Source organism: Fukomys damarensis, unplaced genomic scaffold, assembly GCF_012274545.1.
Source record: "Fukomys damarensis isolate Sample0158 unplaced genomic scaffold, DMR_v1.0_HiC HiC_scaffold_2, whole genome shotgun sequence".
In the NCBI taxonomy this organism is placed as follows: Eukaryota; Metazoa; Chordata; class Mammalia; order Rodentia; family Bathyergidae; genus Fukomys; species Fukomys damarensis.
In genome coordinates, this window is record NW_022900914.1 from 13,585,326 (window position 1) to 13,603,441 (window position 18,116).

Sequence of the window (18,116 nt, forward strand, 5' to 3'; positions counted from 1 at the left end):
ACAAGGACGCTTCCTTGGTCCGTTACTCCTGGTTGAGTTTCATGTCCACGTAGACTTCTAGTCCCACAATGGGAAAGCGCTCTGGGGCTCAGCGCCTCCTTGTTCTGTGACTTCCCATGTTCGTTGTCTTTGCTCTTCGTGTTTGGGCTGCCATCCTGTCCTTACCCCTGTTCTCCCAGCCCGTGGTTGGGCTTGTGCTTCGCTAGCGCTTTTCCATCACCCTGGAATCTCTCCCCAGTGGTGCCACTGAGTCACTTCCTTGTTTCAGTTCTTGGCTAAACACAGTCCTACTTATTTTTGCAAGCGTTACAGTGAATCACCCTTCTGTTTTATTTCTTGTTTCCCCTCAGCGCAATCTCTTGAATATTTTGAAGAACCTGTATTATTTTAACATTTCAAGTTGTGTTTGTTTACTCTATTGGCTAAGTGCCTTACTCTCCTTTGAGAAAATGTTCTTTAGTCGAGCTTAAGGTGTTTCATTTGTCATTATATAATGGTTTCTGGTAATAAAATGGGTTACATACATGTGGAAGTATTTTAGGGTCATCCTTCTTATATGTGCTGCTGAAGTGAGCACAGGGTCATCCTTGGTAAATGTCTTACTCAGTAAGACTAAACAGTAGGTTCTTGACATGGCGCCTGTCGTCATGGAGTAGCCCTCTTTTACAGCTAAATATCTGAATGCCCTCAGTGCGAGTACCCTGCGAGCCTATCAGATGGCCTACACTTAACTCCTGTTGTAGGATTTACCTGGAGAGTATAGCAGAGGAGGGTGAGTGGGGCCTGGAACAAAGTCCTGCATCCATTCGCAAAACTCACTGCCTAGGCCTGTAATCTCTGTATTCAGAGTCTGAGGCAGGAGGATCGCATTGAGATTGAGGCCAGCCTGAACTACAGGCTTTTTTGAGACCCTGTCTCAAAAAAATAAAAACCCACCAAACAAACAAAAAACCCCCAATGCTCTGGTGCACCATGCATTCCAAAGGGTGACAATTCTCTAAAGCTACACCTGCTTGGACGTGCGTCATTCATTCTCACTCACCTTCGACTGCTGTCCCATTGTCTCATTGTCTCATTACTGGCGCAGAGAGCCAGGGAGATCTGTAGCACCTCACTGCTAGCAAGACAGCCACCATTTTGATCTTGGTCTAATGATTTTAGTGTAACACTTCTTTCTTCCACTGCTGAATTTTCTTCCCTGGGACTTTGCACAGTGTTAGCCAGTACTCTTGGGATGAGGCTTTTGTAAATGTCAGCAAAATGAAGATGTGGAAACTAAATCATGCGAAGCCATATCTCACTATCACAACCTTTTCTAGTTGTCGTTCACCTCTGGAGCAACTGTGGTGGGGAATTTTTAACTAACAGTAACCTAAGCCTTGGTCACCAAGTGATAAGTTTTCAGTTGTCATTCCACTCATATCTATAGGGAATTCTAAAAGCATCTTTAATCATAGCTTAACTTGGAGGATCAAGAAAATGCTATGGCATTCCCTCAAAACTGAGGTTAAAGTCTGAAAACACATATCCTCTGTTGCGTCAATGTCATTATCTTATGAACTGTTGATTTTTGACAACCAGGTTTAAATTTTATAAGACTTACAGATTGTGATTATTTGGTGTTATAGAGGCTGTAACGTGGGTATTTATGGAGTGATGGTAAAGTTTTTTGAATGACGACCTTCTGAAGCACAGTAGGAAAAGCCAAGGAATTGTTTTTGTGCACTGTTTTCCTGGAGTTATGGAGAACCAGGGCCAGGAATAGCTCTCTTTGTTTCTTTGTCCTCCTCTGTTTTGTTTGCATGTGTCTGCTAGGCAGAGGCTGCCACAGGGTGAGCACCTCTGGCAGTGTACAAGTGAGGGAGGAGGAGATAAGACAAAAAGGAGCTGGTTAGGAGTGCATCTGCCCAAACTTGGTTCTGTTACAGCCGGGGGAGCAACAGGTACTTGGCTGTAGTGTACAGTAACCTTCGTGTCTGAGGTGGGGCCTGCTAACCTTTGTGACACAGAATCTTTCCTCTGGCAGACTACAGAGGTGATTTGCTTTGTTTTCTAGGCTTTCGTTCCCAGTGAAGATGTTGCACTATCTTCCACTGTTGAGCACTGTTAACTATTGAAAATACCCTCTACTTTATGAGTCGCGTGACCTGAATCCCTGCCATCCTGTGGTTTGCAGCTTTAGTCCTGTTAATGATAGCTTCCTTGTGCAGCAAGTTTCATGTTGCCCAGTGTGTGTGTCTCAACATTGCTGTGGTGTCTGCACATAGCCTCATTATCTGTCCTTTCCTTATTTGTTCCGCTTGCGCCTCTTTAGCTGGGTCATGCATTGGCTGAGTCACAGGGTTATAGTGTCCCTTAATCTGCATCCCAAGGTTGTGTAAGTTTTTTTTTTTTTTTTTAGGATTTATAGCACGTTGCTCATGTGTTTGTTTTGCAGTACTGGAAATTAAACCCACGGAGTGCTGAGCTCCAGCTCCAGCCCTTTTCATTTTATTACTTTTTGAGACAGGGTCTTGCTAAATTGCTAGGGCTGGCTTTGAACATGAGACCCTTCTGCCTCGGCCTGCTGGGATTACAAGGGTGGACCACACGCAGCTCCACACACTGCTTGTGTGCCACTGTAGACTTTTATTTCTGACTCGACATAGCTATTGGGCTGTAAATTTAACTCATTTTTTTCCTGGATTGTTTGTATATAAGATATCTCCTGAAACAATAGACTTTCCTCTGAAAAAATGGTGAATAATTTACAGAGGAGAAATTCCATTTGTGTTTTTAACTTGTGAAAAATCACCTCAATCTATAAATGCAGATGTAGCTTTGCCCGAATCTGTGTCCACATGATTCTGTGTCACTGAGCACAGCTCCTCCTGGGCTTGCAGCAGGACATTCCGAGTGCTAACCTCATCCTGTTTCGTGTGCTCGTCCCACGTGTGGCCTTTGGTGTGGGAGAGAGAAGCTCTGTGACCTTTTCTCTGGGTGCTTCTGATATCCAGATGAGACCTAGTAGCATTCATTGTCCTCTTGGGGACAACCGGGATTATGGCCATAAAGATCTCAGGTGGCATTTCTGGTTGCACACAGAAGCCTTTCACATGTTGTGCCTTTGTTGTAGCCGTGACTTTATCCCCCTGTAGCTCATTCTTACACTGTGCAGCCCCTGTTTTGAGACGAGCACACACTGTCATGGTACCACCTACACTGCCATTTATTCCATCAATTTGGATGGCTTGTGCTGCTCTTGGCTCTGCACCCGCAAAAACAAAACCATGGCATAAAGCAGCCTGGATCATGTAATGAAAGCCTTGTACCTTTTTGGAGGCTTGGTAGAGAGAAATGATTTATTTTTGCTTTACCAAATAAAACATTCTAGGAATCCAAGGTGAAAATTGGATTTTAACTGCTACTAACATTTTAAGCATATAAAATCTGCAAGTGTTGAGTGTTTTGCTTGATTAAGAGAAGAACCTAAGGAGTTTGGTACAAGAAAGATCCACAAATGATGTGGACTGGTGTCTCACATAAACCTGACTGATTTATAAAGCTGGAATAAATGTGAAGCACACTTTGACAGCAGGATTGCAATAGTGGGAAGCTTTATGTTTTTATTTTGTTCCTGGTTTTATACCTGGGTCGTTGTCCTCCTTTCTCCTTCCATCTTTGATTTTTCAAGAGCAGGTCTTCTGTGATGAAGCTCAAAGAGTCTGGAACTGTCTGGAGTCAGGATGTTTGTTGTCATGTTGATTCTCTCTCACCCTCTCCCTCTTTCGCCTTCTGTGCTGTGTGTGTGTTTCTCCCTTCGACATCCTGTCTACCTCTTCAGCGTGTTGTTTGGTCCAGTCTTCCTGCCAAGCCTGAGCCTCTTTCCCAGTGCCACCAGCCCTGGGGCTCTTCTTATAGGCAGTGCTGTCGCAGGGTGGGAACTGTCACAGACGGGCGTCCCTGTGGCAGTGTCTCGGTGTCTGTGCACAGCTGTCCCTGGGTGGATGTTTATCCTTCTGCATGGTTTTGTAGGAGACGCTCCTGATTCCTCTCAAGGAAAGCATGCCATGTAACTGCACATATGCCTAAGCGTGGGTCTCACTAACTTTCGCTGTCAAGATGTCCTTAACACTGACCATTACTTCAGGGAAATCTATTTGTCCAGTAGAGCCATTTGCCATGGAATCTGGTACTTTCTAGTGGGCAGATAGATGAGCCTCTTTGACCGACAGAGCACCCACAACTCATTTGCCTCCTATCTGTTGGGGGGATCTGAGAGACAGGACAGATCCCACACAGAGCATCTGGAACAGGAATTTTTACCTCTAACAACAATAATAATGGTGATTATAGCTTAGCACTTACCTGTCAGGCATAATGTGCAGTATCATACATGTGATGTACCCTACACTTTTTAAGGCCCTAATAGAAAGGTCCCTTATGCAGTCTGTGTTACAGATAAGAAATAAACTATGATACTGTACATGTGAAGTCCCATGTGGAATTCATACCATGCCCCCTCTATCTCTTGAGTCACAATTTTTAGCCGCTATTATGTATTCCTTTTGGAGAACACTTAGCATCATCAAAGATCATAAAAATCATGAAAACCTGAAGACTTCACAGCTACTATGCAAGTAAAGCTCTGTTAACTGTGCTGGGCCTTTTTTTAGTATGACTTCGTTTTATGATTTGGAGGTGTAGTCACTTGAAGCCTCAGTCAGATTGCTGCAGTCCTGAGCCTGTCAGGAAGGAGATGCTGTTCCTGGAGGTTAGGGTTGGGGTTAAGATTGGGATTTGGGGTTAGGGGTTAGGGTTAGGCCTGCCGCAGAGGCCAGATACGATTCCTACTACCTGCACGCCTTCTTCAGGATCACACCTGCCTGGACTTTGTGGCACTGTGTACTATTGTGTAGCCTGGGGTCTGAGTCTGACTTCTACTGGCTTTTCACATGGTGGCTGCTCTCTCAAATCGACTGTAGCTGGTTTGGTCCTGAGGCCATTTCATTCATCCTTTCCTTCTTTCACTCAGCATTTTTTGGGTGTTTGTAAAGTGTACTATACATTACGATATAAGATAGATAAGTTACATATGCATGCAACTAAAATGCATTGCAGAGGCAGTGGGACTTGCAGAAAGAATGCTGGAGTAGAGAGGAGATAACCCTTGAAACTCATGAGCTGAGGTGCTTTTTAGATCTGGGACTCGTAGGATAAGTAGTTCCTGGGACAGAACAAAGGAGGGGACATTCCAAGGAGAGGAAAGAGGTACTAAAAGACCTGGCTTTTTCTGACCCTGAACAGTCCTGTGGTGTCCGGAAATACGGATAGAGGGAGATGGAAGGGGACAAGAGATTGCTTCAGGTGGGCAAGGACCCCACGTGTCATGGTGGGGAGTGGATAATGTTCAGGCAGTGAAGAGCCACTGGGGATTTTTGTTCAGTTGAATGATGTTGTGAGATTTGTCTTTGAAAAGACGACTGTGGAGACCCTTTGGAGGCTTTTGTAGAGGTACATTGAGGAGAAGGACCCTTAGGTGTTCTGCACTTGTGCACAACATAAAAGGTGTGTGGTGGGGGCTTTGCCTGCCTAGGAGGGATGGAGATTCAGGTAGGCCTCTGGATCCATTCACAGAGCAGCACGGGTCTTCTGGGCCCTTCCTCACCCTACTGAGTTGGTCTGTCTTGACGCTTCTGCCTCTCTACCTCATCTGACCTCTCCTGGTTAACTGGGAATCCTTTCCTCGTCTTGCTAGTGTTTGACAGTGGTGGTGTTGTAGTTCTGCCAGCTCAGGCTGGTCTTGCTTGACCCTGCCGGCACCTTTCTAGCTTGGCTGACCTTCTTGGTCAGACTGCTTGGCTCTTGGAGTCTTTGACTCGGTCAGACCTAGTCTGGTTCAGCTGATGATCATTTCTTGTATTGTCCTGTCCTTTTTTTGTCCTGGGGGTTATAAGAAAACCAGAAGCCTCTTGTAGGTGAGTCCTGTGTCATTTTCTGGTTTTACACACACCACGTCCTTACAGCTCTGTTCCCTGATAATCCACAAGAGAGATGTAACAGAGAGTTACAACTAAAATTTAAAGTTTATGTTGAGGGCTGGTGGTATTGCTCAGCCTAGCATAGGAGCAAGGCCCTAGGTTTGATCCCTAGCCCTGAAAAAAGAGCATATATTGATTTTTTTTTTATTGAGTTTATTGGTACATTTAGGGATACAGTACAGTTACATACATATTGAAGATATACTCCTAAGTGAAATAAATAAGTCCCACATGTGTAAATACCAAATAGTTTCCCTGGTGTGAATATTCTGCAACAATGCATAAGATTCTAATAAGATTACTGACATTTAGAAATGGGAGGAAAGGAGCTAAAGGTGTAGGGAAGGTGTGATACGTAGGGGAAGAACAAAAAGGGAAAAGAAAAAAATGTGAGAGAATGAAAAGATGAAAATAAAGTGTTTGTAGATGGGGAGGGGAGGAGGGGGTGAAGGGAGGGCAGAGGTAAGGGGAAAAAAATGAGAATCAAGACTTGCCATGTAAAGGTACATGATCCCAACTGGATAAAGAAGATGTGGTTTTTCTATAAAATGGAATATTACTCAGCCATAAAGAGCGAGAGAATAGATTCATTCATAGGAAAATGGATACATATTGATTTTTTAAATTATGAGGTTCTTAGTGGGGAAAAAGACATTGGAAGCTCTGGTTTTATAAAGTACTCTGAGCAGTGACCAACTCTCATAAGACTTTATACCAAGGAGCTCTTATTTGGAATTTGCTTGTTCATTTCAATGTTGCATTGATCCTGCCCTGGTATTTAGTTTCAGTTTTATAGTTGTGTTTTTCCTCTGTAATTGTGTTGATAACAAGGGAAAGGCTTTCTAATGTGACTGTAAATGCAGCAGTTCTCTCGAGCAGAGCAGCCTGCGTTCAATTAACCTTCATATTTCACACCTCATCACTGCAGTGTGGCAAAGCGCTCCCCGGCCTTTCAAAGCAAGAGGACTGCTGTGGAACTGTGGGTACCTCCTGGGGCTTTAACAAGTGCCAGAAATGCCCCAAGAAGCCAGGTGAGTAATGTTTCATCATTCCTTCAATGGCTAATGGGTATATCTGTTTTCTTAGCAGTTACTCTCTCATTGTATTTTAGAACATAGTGCTATAATATGCATTTCCAGAAACCTTCCAAGTCAAGTAAAGTTTTTGTATCAGTTCTTTTTTTTTTTTTAATGAGAAAAATTATCAGTTGCTTTCTCCAGTTGAACTACTTATGGGGGAAAAGTCCTTTTAGAAGTGATAAGCTAAAATAGGCTCCTTTTTCTTAGAAGAGAAAATTAAGTACGCTTTAAGGTAGTAAAGCAGTGTTTCAAATCCTATGAGAAGTCAGTGCAGTTACTATTTCTTAGGTAAAGTTCCTTAAATGAAAACTTTACTAATATCCACAGTTTATTGAATATACTAGGATAAGGATTGTATGTGATTTCAGATTTCATGAAAAGAGAGACTAAAATGAGTAATGATTGGCTACTGATTTGTAAAAAAGCCTTTGTAATTCCGGGACATCCACCGGTTTCCTTAGTACCACTTCTGTATTGTCAGTTCTCAGTGACTGTATTTGCACCTACATGCTGTGATTGTCTTTAAAGTGTTTTGCAGAAACTATTGACTTGGCTCTCTTTTCTACTATTCTCTTCCCAACAGTTCTTCCCAACAGTTGTTTGTATTTTGAGTTTTTGGGTGTAGTGTTAACTTTCAGTAACTGATTTCTAAGGAATACCTCTCAGAAAGTCAGAGGTAATTTGTTTTAAATTGAGCTTTCTTACATTTTGTCATCTTTCAAGAGAACAAATGATACTTTTCTTAGTCATCTACCTTTGCCTAATATAGCTAAAGATTTTTATAGCTGGTGGCTGCAAGAAATTTTTCAGTTGCTTCACTTGAATACTTTTTATTTTCTTAAATATCCATGGATTGGATTGCTGCTCAACTGCCCGTCCCCCCCTGCACCCTCTTTGGAGACAGGGTGTCACTATGTAGTTTAGGCCAGCCTTGAACTCACTATGTAGTCCAGGCTGGTTTCAAACTCGCAGTGATCCTCCTGCACCACCACTCCTGGCTTCAGCTGCCTTTGAAACCTCTGCTCAGTCTGAAATCTGCACCCTGGAATTACCACTCTATATTTTCTTGCTTTTATACTGTTTGTTCTTCCAGCATAATAATTGATGTTCAATTATTGTCTCTCATTTGGACTTCCATATTTCTCAGATTTATATTTCTGTATTCAGAAAGCTATCTTCATTTATTTTGTCAACGCCACTTTGGATTTCTTTTAGAAAACTTATTTGTGAAAATAACCATGACAGTTTCAGAAAATTAGTGAATTCTTCATTTAGGAAAAAGTTCACATAACGATATTCAGTAGTGAAAGTATCTCACGTAGTCTTTCTGAGCTGATTGGGTATGGATTAACACTGCAAGTAAATTGATCGGTGATGGTCTCTCCTGATTGGAAGATCCATTTGCTTTAAATTATTTTGGCTCTTTGACCAAAGGGATATCTAGGACCCATTTGAATTGATTTAGAGAGTGTGGTGTTTAGCATTAGGGTAGACTGAATTTAACTTCCAGCTCTTCCATTTGCAATTGATTCACATGAGTCATTAGACAGAAATCTCTAGGTAAGTGTTGAAAAAGCATTGCCTTCTTAAAAAAGAAAACAACTGCCTGCCATGCACTGAACACACACCCGTACGCTTGTGTGTCAGACAGGCTGAGAGAAGTTAGATTCTTTTAACTTTGGGGACTAAGTTTACATTTCCTACTTTTTTCTTCATCTTTTCTCTTACTTTTTATTTGTCCCCTTTGTGGTGTATCTTTTGATTAGCTGCTTCCCTTTCCTCCTTTTTCTAAACCCAAAGTAGTAGAAAGTGATATTCCTTAGGGGTAAAGGAACTTAAACCATCTTTCTCTCTCCCTTTTAATCCTTAACGTCCATTCCTGACCTTTTGTCCTTTTTATCTCGAAGTTCGTCATCGGAGGATGGATTCACAGCTTTATGTGCTTTTATTAGCACTATATTTTAATCTTCATAATGACTTCAGTTGAATATGAAAGTACAGATTTACTGTTACTTTTAACTAAGTGTTGATGAAATTACATTCCTATATTGGCTCATTTAGTGTATAAAATGGAAGAGAATGGCTGTGTTTCAGGAAGGGCAGTGTGGGTTGCGCACAAACTATTAACACCTTGACGTTTATTCTGTCTGTGACCCCCGAGAAACACACATGTGGTCATATTTATTCTTCCCGTGTCACTTAAAAACAAAACAAACAACAACAACAAAACCCTTTTCTTTCCTACTCTGTAAAGCATATTCATTTTGGAAGAGAGTAGACCCCCCCGTTAGCTTTATGTGCCGTGGTTTTTCTCTTCCATGCCTTTTTATTTCATTTTACGATTTTACTCATTGTAGTTCAAACTTTGGTTTTCAAGTAGCTTTTATTTAATGTTTGAAATTTTTATTTGGCCACGTACAGAAAGACCTTTCACTGCTGATCATTTATTGCTGTGAAAACTTAATTTTAGATGTGCACATGATTTCATGAACAGGTCTGTAATCTGTTAGAGATATGCTTACTGTGAACAAGTCACTTGTCCTTTAAAAAGTTTCAGAAGAAAATTAACATGGAATCCTAAACTGGAGAGGGCTTTTAGAGATCATCCGGTCTGGTTCTCTGCCTTAAAGTAGATAACTGCTGAGATTTCTAAAACAAGCTATTATCTCTTTTATCTTGGGAGAATTCACAGACAAGTGATCCACAGCCTCTGTAGGCGACCTGCTGCAGTACCTTTGTTCTGTGTGACAAGACAACGTGAGCCCACAGGGTTGGACGGGGTGTCTCCCACATGCCAACGTCTCCCCTCTGCAGTGCATCATTCCTGGAAGCGAATCAGGGAGAAATAGATCCCTGACTTCTATTTTCAGAAAACAGAATTATTTAATCACTAAATGGGAGAAAATATAAAATCTTATGATTTCGTTAACACAATAATGACTTATTGGCAACTTACTAGGCTGCTGTCCATTGCTAAATATAAAGTACACTGTAACAAGCACAATGTGAAAGAAATCTCAGAGTTCCACATTGCCATTGTTGTCTTATGAGTACATGCACTGATACCTCATGGGTCTTTGGTTACCACGTCTAGCAATGTAGAACTACAAGAATTTGAACAAAACATGTAACAAAGAATTATTTCTTCCCTTACAGCTTATCATGGATATAATCAAATGATGGAATGCCTGCAAGGTTATAAGCGGGTTAACAACACCTTTTGTCAAGGTAAGGTTAACCGATTCCATTGGTATGGACTCAGCAGTTGTTGTCTCTCTTCAGAGATTTGAGTTGTTTCTCCATGAGTTGCTTGGGAGCCCAGCATGTGAAGGTTACACAGGGAAGTACCTCTGGCTCCCTCTGGTTCGCTAAAGGAGTGTAGATGTTAAAGGTGTGGTTGCTGGATTGCTGCACTACTGTTGAAACTTGATGAGGCCCTTTAACTTTCTATTAACCTGTGATAAAATCTGCACGTGCTAGGGTGACATGGCGAGCACCCTGTGGCTGCTGTGCTGTTGCTCTGTTTTGGTGCAGAGTTGAGAGCACACCCATGTGTCTAGCAGGGCACTGCTTTCCTGACATACAGTTGGGCAACAGAGTTCCTTTGCTCTTTTGCCAAAGCATTCCTGGCCAACTGGAAGTGTTCACGTACCGAATATCAGAGTGAACACACTTTTCCCAGGTATCAGGAAAGCTGTAAAATTAAATATGAAATGTCCTGAGTACTTTCGTAAATTTATTTTGAATACTAGTGTAGAACTGCACAAACAGGGGAAGCCTCAGAATTCGTCTGATCTTGTGTTTATTATACTTTATAAAAGAGGAAACGGAAGCCCACAGAGGTTAAATCACTTCCACGTGGTTGCATCGAGCTGAGTTTGGAACTCGGGCTTACCAGTGCCTAGGTTAGTACCATATTATCAGATTTTGTTTTAGTTACTTCATGGAATATGCAGTTAATTAATGTTCCTAATTTTTCTTCACACGTGTAGGCTAAAGGTGTTATTAGTAATGTGGGTATTTATGCAAGAACATGGCACATGTCTTCTGCCTTGTGGTCTGGGGCCCGGTATTCTTCTCCAGCTTGTGCTGATAGAAGAAGATGAAATTTACGTTAGGGTGTAGTGCAACCTGCTCCTAAAATGGTCTGTGTCACTGGTACAACTGCTGTGGAAATCAGTGTGGAGACTTCTCAAAAAGCTAAAGATAGGAATTTCATTAAACCCAGCTGTTCCTCTTCTAGGTATCTTCCCGAAAGAGTTAAAGACATCGTACTACAGTGATACATTCATACCGTTGTTTATAGTGGCACAGTTCATAATAGCTAAATCTTGGAAACAACCTCTATGTCCATAAACAGGTGAATGGATTAAAAATGTGGTATTTACACATAATGGAATACTATCCTGCCATAAAGACAAACGAGTCATTTGTAGGACAGTGGATGTATTTTGAGATCATAATGCTAAGTGCAGTCAGACACACAAGCTTCAGTGTTGCATGGCTTCTCTTATATAAATATAAATAAAGAGCAAAATAAGAGATCGTTAATAGGAAAAAAGGAAGTTAGATCTTTAGCAAAGGGAAGGGAGCCAAGAGATGGAGGGAAGAAGTGTGAAGAGGAAGGAGGCAAAGGAGATGGAAAAAGAGAATTACGGTGTCTTATGTACACACGCCTGCTCTCCACAAGGAATATAATCATTATAGACTGCACACATGTAGCAAAAAGTCGTGAAAAATAAAGTCAAAGGGGTATCTTAGTTACCTGAGAATTTTCTCGAGTGAACTGTTGATCCCTTAGTCGGTGTGACTTTTATGATGTATGGCGTCTCTGCTGGCTTAAAGAAATGGCACAAGTATGCTGTGTCTCAGAGGCACAGGGTTTGGCCTATAAATGTGAGAAGCCCTCATCATATGTGAAAGGAGAGAGTTAACTCCTTAGCTCTTGGAGAGGACTCTCATGACACTTTTTGAGAAACACCTGCAAACCTTAGTAACAAGGGGGCAATGGATTAGTCTGCATTGTTCAGAATCACCTGACTATAAGAAATCACTGAATGAGGCTGAAGATTTAGCTCAGTGGTTCCACTGCCTGCCTTGCAAGTGCAAGGTCCCAAGTTCTATCCATGGTGTTAAAAAAAAAAAAGAAAGAAAGAAACATGGAATGAAGTTAAATGGATAGACCAATCAATGGATAGGTAAATTAACAAATAGATGGCTTGAATGTTATTGTTTAATAGATTGATATAAAAACCTCTTTAAGAAGCCTTAGCACATTTCTGAGATACATTAGCAGAGGCATAATGACCAGGACTGTGGAAATTACAGCCTTGCTGACAGTCCATCAGATGGCATTTGTGGTTTGGGTGTTCAATGTCATTATTTCTTGTTTAATAAGGTCAATAGAGCTTATGGGGGACCTGGAGACACAGGCACTTAGCCCAGAGAAGTGCAGACTAAAAAAAAAAAAAAAATACAGCAGCTCCTCATAGACGCAGCTTTGTAAGCATGCCTTTACATATATTAGTTGTCCTACAAAACAAGACTATGAGTTTTTTCAAAAGCCAGAGTCAGTAAGGTGGAGTTATATGGAGGCACATTTACAGGAGCTACAAGAGACCTCTTCTGTGGAATCGAGGTCCCTTTCCCTGTAATGAAAAGTGCTGAGCTTCCTGCCCACAGAGATAATCTGACAGAGGCTGCACAGCTCTTGTCAGGGGCGCTGTCTGGTGTCTCTGTCCTGTGCAGTACAGAGGGTAGAAGACCGTGTGGGTGCGTTCCGGTTCCGTCATGCTGTCCGTACACTTTGTGCCAGGGCTGTACTTGAGGAAATGACAGCCGTCACACAAGTTTTAGCTTCTGAAGGCCTCCTTTGCAGAAGTGTCCCCCAGGCCTGTGCGGTCTCTCTTTGTTGAACTGCAGGATTCAGGAGTGTCCTTATTCATCCTTCACTGTTCTCTGGGTAACCCCGAGAGCTTGCTCCCAAGCGTCAGGTGCTCTTGGATTCTCTCACTGTCAAAGGATAGAGAATATGCATGTGTCCTTTTGCTAGATGGTGTTTCTATGTACCTGTTTACTGTTTGTTTCTTGTAGATCTCTGAAGACAGAATATCCTTCTCTCTCCCAAAATGGGCATGGAAGTGTGTAAATCCCAGCACTGTGCGTGTCAGGCAGGAGGATGGTGTGTTTGAGCCTAGCCTGAGCTACATGAGTTTAAGGCCAGCCTGAACTACATAGGACAACCCTGTCTATTTTTTTTTTTTACAGTACTAGGGTTTGAACTCAGGGCCTTGTGCATTCTGGGCCAGCACTGTACTGATGAGCTGCATTTTCAGCTCGAACCTATCTCAAAAAATATTTTTAAAAAAAAATCACAGAAAGCAGAGAAAAACCCTGTTCTTTATTAGAGTGCTTTGCGCTGTTATTTGTTCCTTGTGTATTTGGAATAATTCACTGAAGAAGGTATTTGGTCCTGAAGCTTTCTTGGTGGAAAGTGTCTTAATTATGGATTAAATTTCTTTGATACTACAAGGATTATTCAGATTTTCCATTACCTCTCTCTGTCAGTTTTGATAACATTTTTTTTTGCATTAGAAATGATCATCTAAAGTTTTAGATTAATTCATATGAAGTTTGTTAATATGCTTTTGCTGTCTTTATAGCATCTCTAATTTATGTAATGTTTCCTCTCCCCAGTAGTTGATACTGGTTCTTTTGTGCCGCTTACTTGCCCGCTTTCCCTCCTCTCCCTGCTCCTCTCTCTTTGCATTTTCTTTCCCTCCCTCCCTCCCTCCCTTCCTCCCTCCCTTCCTAACGCTTGCCAGTAGTTTATCAGTTTTAACAGTGTTTTAAAGAGTGTATTTTCGTCTTTGTTGAAAACATTTCTTGGGCTGGGGATTTAGCTTAGCGGTTCAGTGGCCTGCCTTGCAATTACAAGGACCCGAGTTCAATCCCCTGGTACCAAAAAGAAAAAGAAAACATTTCTTATCTGTTTCCCTACTTTCTGCTCTTTGTCTTCTTTTTATTTTTATCGACTTTCTGTTCATTTTGCTGCTGTTTCCTAATTTCTTTAGGTATCTTGGATTGTTGGTATCAGCCTTTCTTCCTTTCTAGTGCATAAGTTTAAAACTTTAAATTCCTGATCAGTCTAGGTTCTGACTTTAACTGTATCCTTCAATTTGGTGTCATTTTTATCATCTTTAAGTTCAATTATTTTAAAATTTGGACTCCTTTTTTGACACAAGTTATCTAGAAATGTATCACTAAATATCTAAATATTTGTGAAAATTTTCTTTTTTGTTGTTGAGCAAGAGTATTAAAATCTCTGTAGAATTTTTTCCTTTTATATCTGCAGAACTTTAATCTGTTTTTATGTTTGCAATGTGTAGACAACATACACTTGAGGGTTGCTTTTTTTCCTTTTACATTGTGACATTTAAGCCTCTTAATTGGAGTGTTTATTACATTAAAAATCTAATGTAGTCATTGGTGTGGTTGGATTCAGTCTACCTAAAACCTTTTGGTTGTTCTTCTGTTTGTCCTTCATCCTCTCTTTTGGATTGTTTGAACATTTCTTTCTTTTTTTTTTTTTTAATTCTGTTTTATTGGTTGGCTTCTTTTAAAACCAGTATCTTTCTGCATTACGTTATTTTTCTAGGAATTGTAATGTACATCTTTAATTTTTCACAGTTTACTTAGAGGTAACATAGTACCACTTCAGAAAAGTGAAGAAACCTTGCTACCAAACAAGTCTGCATCTTGATCTGGGCTTGGGGCTTAGACTTCTGCTCCTGTGCGAGTCTGGCAGACCGCGTTAGGATCACTTCCTAGTTTCTGTTGAGATCATCTGTTTATATTGTATATTAGCATTTGTTTACATCCCTCTTTTCTTGATGGGCTATGACCTCTCAAATGTCAAGTGTCCAACCTTACATTTGTGAACTCAGAGCCCAGAACTCATAATGGATTTAAAGAAAGTGATATGAATTAAGAAATAGTTTATTTCTTATTGATGAGAGGCTTACAGTAACTAATGGGTCAAGTACCAGTGACCTATAGATAGAGCCAAGATATTTTTGGTGATTCATCACAAATTGGGTGTCTGCGTACAAAAAAGTCCATCAGTTTATAAAGTGGTCAATAAGGAACTGATTACCTCGACCATTAAATTAATTGGAATTTAATAACTAAGTTTATTATATGCCAGATGCTTCACATAATAAACAGTTTGTGTCAGTTGTCTCCGTTAGTCCTTTTGGAAGTAGATGCTATTGTCACTGTATTGCAGCTGGAGAAACGGAAACCTGAAGAAGTTACGCAGTCTGTGCAGCATCTGCTGTAACGTGCAGTGGTAGAAGATGTAGAGATCAAACCCAGGTAGATTCAGGCCAGAACTGACGCTGTCAACTGCCTGTTTGTGTTGTGGGGAAAAGGGACCAGCCCTTGTTGCTCATGTCCTATGTGTTAGTTCTTATGCTTATGTGCATCCTTTAATCTTCAGAATGATCCTAGGAAATATGGGCGTTATTAATCCCAGTTAGAAACTGAGACACAAAGTACATGACTTTCCCACAGTCACACAGGGATTAAGAAGCCCAAACAGGATTATACCCTGACCAGCTATGACAGCTTTCACCAAATACACACGTGTACCTGTATATGCCTATGTGTGTATGTGTGTGTATGTACATAGAATATATTTGTATGTATGTATATGTTTTAGAACATTGCGGCTGAAGGGACTAGATGGTTAGAACAGAAGATATGCCATCTGTTGTGAGAGCTAGTGTAAGTCTAAGCAGTTGTTATTTTAATTTAAAAAATACTACTTGTGGCTGATTCAAGGTTCCTAACAACAGTTCCTATTTATAAACATGTCACCTTAGAAGTAGGAGTAAAAATTTGTAAGTAGTGCCTTCTTACTCCACTTAGCAGAAAAGAATGGAGAAATCTTTATAAAATGCTTGGGGTTTTTGCATTTTCCTCTGTTTGTGTGGCCGAATGACCTTTAGCAAGTTTTGTTCATGCTGAGCAAATCACTTGGTTCCGCCTTGGTCATTCCACTGATGGTTGGTCAGTAATACCATAATCCTGGCTTATGTCAGTCCCAGGAGACGTCTACAAAGCAATGTTACACTTTTTTGGCAAGAATTCTAGAGTGAAATATCACAGAAATTTCTGTTCCTTGGTGCCTCAAGAAAGTGTCGCTAAATTACACTGCGCAAAAGTTTGACTTACAACAGAATATGATTTCATTCAGCGTAATCTTTTAAAATCACTATGAACAAAAGGGCTTAATTTTACTCCCTTTATAATATTATTGATTGGTTAAATGAAATAGAACCTTCTCATGTTACGTGTGTACCCTTAGTTTCCAAGAACCCTAAAGCTTTTTGATTTTGTTATCCCTAACAGCGATTTTCAAAAGAAACCCATTAAGCGTCTAATTACTTGTACATTCCACATTGTTCTTACAGTCTTGCGTCTTCTCAGTTTACAAAGCACATTTAAAATTAAAGTGATTATAACTAGAATTACCTTATTCCTTTAGTGAAATGAACCAGTGTCCCGAAGCAACTTTTACTAATGTGCTCTAGGTAACAAAGAGCCAACTGTGCACAAGTTAATTTGAGGAGCTCTCAAATAACTTCCCTGAAAGTTGGGTTTCTTTTTCATCTCTGGAGCAGCAATTATCTTTTCAAAGGAGTGATTTGTTACATTTACTCACAGGGAGCTCTAAACCCTGCCTCTCTATTCTCAACATTGTGGAATTGTTATAATTCGTTTTATTTTATCATAACAAACAGTACAGCCACATTTCCTGGTGGATCTAGAGTGGCATTCATCATTTGTCACTTGATTATTATGCTAAGAGTTTGATGAAGAACTAGAAGTAAATGAAACAGTACCTCGCGGAAATGGTAGTAAGGACTCCTGTTTTCTTCTGCTTACTCTTAAGCTCAGTCCCTCCCTGTGTGTGAGTACTCTTTTTGGTTCATAAATTGCCACAAGATAAATGCATTCTTAGAAAGTTAGCTGTAAATCTAAGTTTTAAAAATACAACTTGGTTCTAAATGAAAACAGAGATTACTCTATTTAATGAAAATTTTTATTAAAAGCAAATAGCCCTTGACATATTAAAATAACTCACCAGTTTTATAACTTTACAGATGTAAAGCCAACTTACTGTTATTTCCTACATTTTTAATGTGTGCTGAGGTGCTGTGAGCAGTGCCACAATACATGACTAGAAGATGTTTGTGCTTTTATCATTGATCTCTTTGTTACTATATGTGTGTTTTTCATGAATAATCTAAAAAACATTTTAGTGATTCAGTATGCCATAAATATTAATTGATGTGGAACTTCAGAGCTATAGACTGAATTTAATGTGATGAATAATGAGTGAAGCATTGTTCCTGCCCTTACAGTTTAGTGTAATTAAAGCAGTTTGAATCAGCAGGATGTAATTTGCTTTGTTCACTTTCCCAACTATTGCTGAATTTTAGTTGGTGCCAGATGAGCATTTTAAAGGAAATATGAAAGAGCTGTCCACATAGCTTTTTGGGGGCCTCATTTTATTACACTGGTTGTTTTGTTTTAATGAAATAAATGAAGGAGACTGAGACATTAGGGCACAATACTATCTACTGCCAGAATTTGACTAAAGGCTCTTTGAGCCAGAAAATCCCCCAAAGTGCATCGAAATCAAACTTTATTTGGACATTAAAAAAAAAAATGCCCATCCGAAATGAACAGACATTTCTCATACAAAGAAGTGAAAGCAGCAAGAAAATATATGAAAAAATGTTCCACATCACTGGTCATTCGAGAGATGCAGATGAAAACAACACTGAGATTCCACCTCACCCCACAAAGAATGGCTGCTATCAAGAAATCACACAATAACAAATGTTGGCGGGGTTGTGGGGAGAAAGGAACCCTCCTCCATTGTTGGTGGGAGTGCAGACTAGTGCAACCACTATGGAAATCAATATGGAGATACCTCAAAGAGCTT

General features: G+C 40.4%; 1 protein-coding gene across 4 annotated transcripts in view; it reads left to right on the top strand.

Annotated features, from left to right (window-relative positions):
- The window catches only part of Ltbp1 (latent transforming growth factor beta binding protein 1), a 219,578-nt gene that overhangs the window by 58,875 nt on the left and 142,587 nt on the right, over positions 1–18,116 (top strand). For all 4 annotated transcript variants that reach the window (XM_010645197.3, XM_019204342.2, XM_010645206.3 and 1 more), the window contains exons 4-5: positions 6,949–7,051; positions 10,256–10,327. In XM_010645197.3, the coding sequence (XP_010643499.1) occupies positions 6,949–7,051; positions 10,256–10,327 (175 nt within the window). The remainder of the gene's footprint in view (positions 1–6,948; positions 7,052–10,255; positions 10,328–18,116) is intronic.